This window comes from Paramormyrops kingsleyae, chromosome 9 (genome assembly GCF_048594095.1).
Source record: "Paramormyrops kingsleyae isolate MSU_618 chromosome 9, PKINGS_0.4, whole genome shotgun sequence".
In the NCBI taxonomy this organism is placed as follows: domain Eukaryota; kingdom Metazoa; phylum Chordata; class Actinopteri; order Osteoglossiformes; family Mormyridae; genus Paramormyrops; species Paramormyrops kingsleyae.
Window position 1 is genome coordinate 25,553,606 of NC_132805.1, and position 8,906 is coordinate 25,562,511.

At 44.5% G+C, this 8,906-nt stretch overlaps 1 protein-coding gene across 2 annotated transcripts; it reads right to left on the reverse strand.

Annotated features, from left to right (window-relative positions):
* Positions 1 to 4,228: 4,228 nt before the first annotated feature.
* Positions 4,229 to 8,421, reverse strand: ntd5 (ntl-dependent gene 5). 2 transcript variants are annotated; one of them, XM_023830149.2, is made up of 8 exons: positions 8,295 to 8,421; positions 7,889 to 8,035; positions 7,385 to 7,576; positions 6,176 to 6,290; positions 5,741 to 5,817; positions 5,257 to 5,436; positions 4,961 to 5,158; positions 4,229 to 4,633 (listed from the first exon to the last, which is right to left on the reverse strand). In XM_023830149.2, exons 1-8 carry the CDS (start codon positions 8,362 to 8,364, stop codon positions 4,557 to 4,559), a joined length of 1,056 nt encoding a protein of 351 aa, XP_023685917.2. In that variant the 5' UTR covers positions 8,365 to 8,421; the 3' UTR covers positions 4,229 to 4,556. The 2 variants fall into 2 exon arrangements, with proteins under 2 accessions (XP_023685917.2, XP_072572742.1); XM_072716641.1 differs by having other exon boundaries at positions 7,889 to 8,032; positions 8,295 to 8,397.
* Positions 8,422 to 8,906: the final 485 nt, after the last annotated feature.

Consider the following 8,906-nt stretch of genomic DNA (forward strand, 5'->3'; position numbering starts at 1 on the left):
CATCTATGAGGAGGAGACCATCAAGATCTTCTGCAGTGGAGGACGTTGGAGAATTATTCAAGGAGACAGAAGGGGGGGACAGTTTAGGACCCCAATCTGACACATTAACTCTGACAACCGCTGGTTCCTTGTCAAAGACAGCTTGAGAATCATCGTCATGTTCTTCCTCCTCATCTTCCTCTCGCTGCGTAATTTCATCCACTTCCATCACCAATGTGCTTTGACTTCCTGTCCCATCTTCTGCATACTTCTCCATTTTGGCTGTATGATTGCATACAGCCCTTTGTGGAAAACTTAAATTCAGTGCTTCTTCCTCCCCTTCCATTTTCGGTATAACCAAATTTTCATTCTCTACCCTACCTGTATCGGGCTCATTAGTCCTCTGTTCTTTTCGTTTACCAAGTCCTTCAACCAATGGAAAATCTGCTTCCTCCTCCTCATTATTCTCCTCATCACTGTTTTGGATACTGTCAGACAATTCATTTTTACTCGAGCAATTCTCCATGCTTTGCCGCAATTCAGCACTTAGTCCTGTTAGTAAATTGCTCTTAATAATTCCAGTCAAATCCAGCGTTTGTCTTTCTGAAACAGTCTTCTCCTCTGTCGCATCTTTGGCTAAAAACCCAACCTCGTACATCACAGCATTGTGATGCTCTTTTATGGTTCCAAGAGAATCCTCCGGTGCATTATCTCCATCATCAGAAGGAACCTTTGAGCCCTTGTCCTCTGTCTTAATCTCATTGAGAAATACCGGTGGATAAGAGTCACCCTGCCAATAACTATGGGAGTCCCCAATGCATACCTCCTCGATCTCATCTTTGAGAACCACCATGGAGTGACTGTGTGTCTCCTTGCCAGAAGTGTCTATGGAGTCTGTGTCTGGCAGACTTGGGTCAATGACACTGGTCTTCTGGACACCTGGATCCACAGATGTATGGATAATGTTGTCCGCACTCTCCTCGCCTTCCATACCACTGCATCTCCGTTTCTTTCCACGGTTGGCCTTCTGCGTGTCCTTGAAATGCAACGACTGTGAATAAGGAGGTAGAGACTGAGGCGACTTCAGGGAGAGATCCACAGCGTGAACTTGAATTTCTGTCAACGGTTTTGTTGCCACTGGTTGTTCCTCACTTTCTGGAAGATTGGGTCCATCCACCAAACTTGTCCTGCCAGTAGCCAGGATAGTGCCTGACTTGGTATCCATTCCAGAATAGCCCGGCCTTATCTACAAGAGAAAAAAATAATAATTTTAATACACCTTAGGAAAAACAAAAACGTAACCTGCTAATTATGTAATATGATCATTTCTGTTACATCATAACACCTTATTACATCTTGCCACTACAATGACAACAGATGTTGGAAAATCCACAAAAATTTATTCATAGTTATTATAATTCCTTTATAATCTTTTGCTCAAAATAGCAATAATTGATCATACTATACACAATATGCATTTTATAAACTTACAAGTTGAACAATTTAACGGTAATATGTGCCTTCAACATCAGTTTTTAAAAAATATTTCATAAACTGTACGCAGGAATGTATAGTGCATTTAACAATATAGTCTTAGCAAGTCCTATGAGACAGTACTGAACAACATGCAATTATGTACCGTCTATTAAAAGTCCAGAAACTGGTATTAGCTTTTCAAGGTAGGCCTAATTAAAGAGAGTGGCATGTCTTCAAAACAGTTACCCTTTTACCATAAAAAAATATTTGAAGGGTCAGATGGTTTATTTTTACATAAATAACCACTATACTAGTACAAGTGCCTTTGATAACTGAATTCTTATTCTGCAAACAGTGCTACAGAACCACAGAGCACCTTTTGGGGTGAACAGCCCATTTAACAATAAAATTCTCGGCACATTGCAAATCGACACACATGCTGAACTGCACTGCAGGTAACTATGTGGCCTTTAAGGAAAAGGGAACCCCCCCCCCCCCCAAAGGTCTGGCTGGCTCATGCTATTTCCAAAGATTCCATGTTTCAGCTGCAACTGGCCAAAACTTTTGCAAAATCATGTCCATTTTAAAAACAAACCGCTATTCTGCAGAGAAAACCCCTTCAACACCACACAGCTGAGTCCACTGAACACAAAGCCAGATGTTTTTGGTCAAAACTGCGTCCATCAAGAACTTGAGGTATCACAGTAGGCAAGTTATGCTCCAAGTGAACAGTAGATCTTGTTGTATATGACCCTTGACTGGATGATTTGGTGAGACACACTGCATCAGGAAACATAAAATACTTCAATACATCTCAAAGAGCTATCGCATCAGAATTCAGAAGACAGCCATCATTCTTCTTATCCATTCTATACAGTTGACGAGGGCTTGTGTCATTTTGTGGTTAACGATATATGTGACACCACCAAGACATTTAGACAGTAATGTTATATATACACACCACAGTTTACTCTACAGAAAAACTGTTTTTATTTCAATTCATACAACTGTAAACTGAAATATACAACACAGGAACCACTGAACCAAAAGTTTGCAATCTGTATAACCTGGATCCATTAACACTTAAAGCAGAACCATGCAACTGTCAATTTGTATCTCTTTATCGACATGTGGACTGCATCACTAAGTTTTATGGCAAAATCATTTTTTTTCATTCAGTGTGAACAATGCCTAATATTGAAGTGCTTTAAAAAACGTACACTTTAATGATCAACCATAAGTAATGCTGATAATTAGGTGCCCAATGATCAACAATATTCTTAATGTTATTTCCAAGTTTTTACAATAAAGTAACTGGGGAAGCAATTTTGTTTCGTAATAAACAAACAAATAATTAATGGCATAAATATAATAAACGTATTACACTATTCTGATTACTCAATGCCAAGCTAACTAATCCCAAAGCTAAGTAAATCAACGAATATGTTATACCCCTGGATGGTCCCATAAAACCAAGCCATAACAGCAGAAGCTACTGACTTGGTGAGAGAAGCTGACTAAAATTAGACCGAAGACTACGCATACTTGATTTAATAATTCATAACTGTTCAAATTCACTATGCATTACGCCCACAATTAAGTGAAACCTAGATGATTATGCAAGGAGCGCGTATAGGTACAGCGCAGCCAGGTAGCCTTGGTCAGTGCGCCAGCTATATCTTCGGAATAGTTCATTATGGTCACAGGTAAACAACTAGTATCTTAATAACTAATAGTTAACTAAATATCGCTCGGTAAAGGAGTCGAATCGGTAAAATTACAGTAGGAAAATACGGCCAGCAGCCCCGGGTTCGAGTGACATCGAAAGCCCCCCGGATCAGCTTTACTTACACTCCGGCTTCGTCTAAAATCCCCCTTTTTTAAACTTAATTTGGATCCACATCGGTGCTTCCACATCAGCCGCGACTCGATGCAAACACTGAAGCAGAAATCAGGGCGATCGGACCCTCGGCCGGCGGCTCAGATAGACAGAGAGAGAGAGGGAGCAGCACTGAGACAGTCGCCATTACAGCCCGAGGTCCGAAAAACAATCTGGAGAGGAAAGGTGATTATTTTTAGGGGTGCTTGTTACAGATGGCAGGTTTGGACCCGGGATAACAGCGGCACCGAAAGCGTGACCCGAAAAGAGCGTTTCGAGAGCTGCGTGCCTGTGTTTCGGTCCCGTCGCGCCCACAATAGGCGTATCTTTCTCGGACCCACGGCCAGCCATTTTATGCGAGCCGAAGGTTCGAGCCGGTGCGCGCACGCCGGCCGCAGGCTCCTGAGCCGCGATTTCCCGCGATCGAAGCGCCGCGACGCCTTAGTGCCGGCGTAGGAAGAGAAGACCGAACCGTTCCCGACTCGGATGGTGTCCGGGATGCCCCTGAAATCATTGCACCGACATAAAAGTGGATTTGAAAGTGAGCCACCCCCCTCCTTGTCCCGTCCCTCGGGCACACTGGCTTACCCGAGCCGCGCTTACTTCCGGAAGACCAAATATGAATGAGAGGAGAGATGCAGAGAGAGGGAACGGGAGGAGGGAGGGGACGGAGGGACGGAGGGGGGCGGTGTTAAGGGTGTCGCACACGTCCCTGTCCGGCTGGAAGCTGCACCGTCGAAAGGTCCGCCCGTCCAGGGTTCAGGGTCTGAGACGGTCACAAGCTGAACCTTTAGTTGTATATTCGTTATATTCATTAAATTAGCATGTCACCCCGTTGCTTAAATCTGTTTTGATCGTAAATTTGCCCGACACGTGTGAAGAATAACCACGCAATTCGTATTAGTCGACAGTTTTTATTTTACGCTGACAGCTGGCAGGACGAGTCGACTAAAATTCTACAGAGAGACCTCTGGATAGTATAGAAACTGGTAAAATAAATATGGACAACCCTGGTTAATAACATGGTGAGTTTAACAAAAATTAACCAAAAAACAGACCCTGGAGGCATTTTACAAAATACATAAACATTTTTGTTAATGAGCAGCGCAGAGAGAGAAAGTGGAATCAGAAAAGAATCAATTACAAAGCAGGAAAAAAGCATGACACTGATCCAAAGTAAGCAGTGCATGCTATTTGCTGTAGTTGAGATCACCGATGTTCACTAGTCACTGGAATTACAAAGCTCAATTTCTGAAACCAGGCGATGGGGGAAGATTTTGTACTGCAGCCAAGTCGGCTCTAAGAAAGGGATGGAGAGAGGACATATAATTTTGGTATTATTAAAACATTAAATTTCACTCTAATGCCACATTTTTTCATGTTTCTGGAGATACTGGTAATATATGTACGAAGTAGCCATGGATAAACATAGCATCTATACTTGAAAGATGTTTCTGACCTAATCCTCTTGAGTAATACATTTTCTGGATGCCCCTGTAATACCCTAGATAAACAATATAATCCACCGTACTGGTAGTAGAAGAAAATTAACAACTATTATAAATGATTCAATTACACATAACCTCACAAACTTAATAATGTTACCCATTGTCGTGGGCATCTCACCAAGGTAGCAGTCTGGTGCTGGTAGTTCACCATCAAAGCAGGACTGCACAGCAGTGAAGCTGCACTGTTTCTCGGGGTGTTTGCAGTAGAAGGTGACGTTTTCCCCATGCTGGACAGTGCCGTCGGGAATCTCATAAGGCCAGAGCTTCAGCCCTCCCAGTGTCACTCGACTTCGCTGTGCTGGGACTGTGCAGCGGGCTGAACATGAGAGCGACTGACATTTTGCTGTACAGTGAAGATTTAGACAACAAATTGGTTTTGGATGCCTCCATTCTGCAGCCTCGTTGCTGTCTTACCTCTACAAAAAGGAACCTCACTCCAGGTGCCATTTGATTGGCAGTTCACCCGGTTGGGCCCATCCAATAGGAATGTCTTCTTGCAGAGGTAATAGATATCCCCGCCCACTTCATACTCTTGTCGCTGGACAGCCACCAGATAGCCATGGTCCACTTCAGCAGGTGGAGGGCAGAAAATTCCTGACAGGGAGGGAAATGAAAAGGCAGGGAGGACTGCTGTGCATGAGAGGTGGGGGGGGGGACACAGTGCAGGCCTCACACTGGCTCCCTCTAAGCAAGAGTGCAGTTGCTAATTGTGAACCCCAGGTGGCAGCACAATGCTGCGGACAAAGGCCAGCCTCGCCAGCCGTCATCAGCTTACATGCACAGTGAGTGGCATCAGATTGAATTATAAAGCCCGCGGGACGTCATCTGCCAGCTCGTACTCAGCCACCTCTAGCCTGTTCTCCCTCTCTCTGCATAACAATGATATGCAGACACTTACTCTGACAGATGGGATGAGGGTACTGCCAAGTCTGGTTCTGCTGACAGAAATTCTCCCTGTTTCCGACCAATTTAAATCTGAACCAGGAGCAAATAAAGGAAGAACTGAAGGTTAATTATGACACATATACATTAACATACAGGAAATTATAAATTGTGGTAAACAAATTTTTTTGCCACTGGGGCATGACCAATACAGGTTCTTTTGTTGAAAAGGCCTGTAAGATGCCCTCTATATAACACAGTGAGTTTGTAATAAATTAGCTCCGTGTATGTAACACCTCTGAAATTATATTTGAATACATTTTTCTAATGTTTATTAAGAAGTGAATTACCTGCATCTGGATATACTCATGTGATGTGCAAAATACATTAGCTGTAATAAAAGAATCAATCTGAAAGAGCATGCATTACACCAAATCTCCCTGTCTCTTACCCAGGGTGGCAGCAATACAGGATATTTGATCCGACTGCAGAACTGCCCTTGATTGTAAATTCGTTCCGGATCTCATATGGTAGTGGGCAGTAACGTGGCCCGATTGCTGGAACAGCTGTTTGAATGGAGACGAAGCAAGGCAAGGCAAGACTGCGACAACCGAACGATACAAACTCATTCATTTGCACGGTGGCTGCCTCGTTACTGAGCCGTGTCCCTTAACACTTATATGTCCTGTGCATGTCTGTTTGCGCCTTCAACTGTAATTTCTGAACCAGTAAGTAATTATTCAATAGATGTCGCAGATGGCACAGGACGAGAGACGAGGCAGGAGGCCTTAGGCTCTGCGTTGGAAAAGAAGCAGTACTTTAAATGCACGTCTGACAATTCAGATAAGACGTGTGAACCCGGGAAAAACCAGCTGCAGTCTTATTAGCATACAGATTCATACCCCTAAGATTTTTTTCTTTTGTCTTAATGATAAACAACATCCAATACAGGAGAACTATACTGTTTCTTCTGCTACACCCAAAGAAGGTGAGACAAACTTCACATTGTCCTCGGCCAAACAGACAAGGAGAGCGCATGTGATGTGTTCATAATGCATGGCAGGCCTTTGGAGCTGCAGTGTGTCAGGGCTGTATTATTGTACCTAATACAGCAACGGGCTCCCCTTGAAGGCACCTACACAGCAGAGACTCCTGCAGAGCTTGACTTTACAGATACAGGGCTGCCGGGATGGAGCCTTTGTTGGGGGTGGGGGGAGGGGGGGGCATCCGCTACCTGCCAAGCCAGCAGGGAAGTGTGGTGCTTCGAGCTCCACAAAGAGCTCTGACGGTGAGCTGGGCTACCTCCCACCGCCTCTCGCAGTGCATGAAAGAGCCCTCGAATACCGGGAATACTTCAGCAAACAGCAGTCGCACGCAAAGTACATAGAACCGAAGAGCTTCACCAGCAGCTGGCGGTGAATTTACTAAAGGTGTAAAGGGGAAACTCATTCCATTGGTCGCATCTAGCACTGTTTGCTGTATTGTTGTGCATTTGATAAATAAACTTTGATTTGATTTGGAAACAACACCATTCAGTAACATTCATCCTAGAACTAACAAGCAAATGAACACACACGCACTTCCTAACTCAACACGTGATCTTTGCAATGAGATTCAAAGTAAGAGCAAACAAAGCCCACACATCAACCCTTGAACTCACCTGTGCATGTTGGATCCTCGCCACTCCATCGACGATCGCCTTGACAACGGCGGACTACCGCCTCCATACTGCCAGCCATCGCGAAGCCAGGCTGGCAGCGGGTTTCAGAAATAGCGGAGAAGGAAGGAGCGGGAGAGAGCAGCAGGGAAATGGTGTTTGGGTTGAGAGGCAGGGGCCAAGGGCAGGTGCGACCTGGGAGGTATGTGGAGGAGGTGGGGGGAGATGTTAGGAAAAATCCCGGGAAGAGTAAATGAGTGAAAACCGAGGAAGGAGATTCCAAAAAAACAGGACACCAAAATCAATGTTAATGGGAACAGCGGGGAACAAGATGGAGAAGATAGAAGATATGGACACAAACAGATCAGCAAGCGTGTTACAGGTGCACAGGCTGCACATGGAAGGAAAAACAATGGCAGCCTTGGCACTCGAGCCAGTGAAGGTAGATGACGAGTTTGGTGTGGAACGCAGCTGGAGTTCAGCTCCCTCTGCTCCTCCTCCACTCACCTGGAATCACGCAGCTGAGCCCGCACTGCCCGTCACACAAGCACCTTCTCCTGCCTGGACAGTCCTTGTCCATCTGGCAGCGCTTTGGGCAGCTGCTTCGCCTCTCATTGCCCAAGACACTGTCTGGACATGATTCTGTCTGTTCTGCTAAGGAACCAAGCGGTGAAGGAGCTTACGGAACGATACCAACAAACCCTGATAACAGAGACGCGCACAAACAGCATCGCTGGAAGACACAAACTCAGGAATCTGCTGCTCGGTGACTCTTGCACAGTTTGATTTTCAGAGAGCAGAGAATCACACATTCAGATATGTAGTTACTTGCATGCTGTGAGAAAAAATACTAAATGGCTTCCTGTTTAAAGCACTATCAATGTAAAGAAATGCACCAAAGTCATTGTGTTACCAGTTGCTTGGGAGATAAAACGCTCAGTACAAGCCCAGACAGCTAGAAGGAAGAAAAGAGAACAGTCCATCTTTCTTTGCTGGCTGGTGGGTTATGGAAGAGGCTGACAGAAAACAGGCGATACTGAATGGCGGGGGGGGGGGGGAGGGTACAGCCAAGTAAAACATCTGTTTTCTATTGAACGTTCAAAATTGGGGAACAAAAAAAATAAATAAACGGTGACCTTTCACCTATTTCTGTGAAAATAAGCGGATAATGGACCAAGCATGTCCAAACACCAATCAGGTAGCATCAGGAGTGCACACACACACACATGCACACTGACACACGCTATCTCACTCCATTCCTCTGGCTAAATACAACAGAAGCAGTATGTGCACACGATCTCGCAGTAACTCGGTTTCTTTAAGCCCTCTCCCCACTTTCGGGACACATAAAAGCATGGAGCCTGTTGCTCAGACTTTGTCATTGGGACTACGAGTCATTATATAATTCATAAACCAAAAAACAAAACCAAGAGAGAAGTAAATGATGACAGAATCAACCTAGAAGTTAAAGCAAAAGGTGTAGTCAGTGAAAAGTGAATCATTTATTGCCACTTTTGGAAAACTA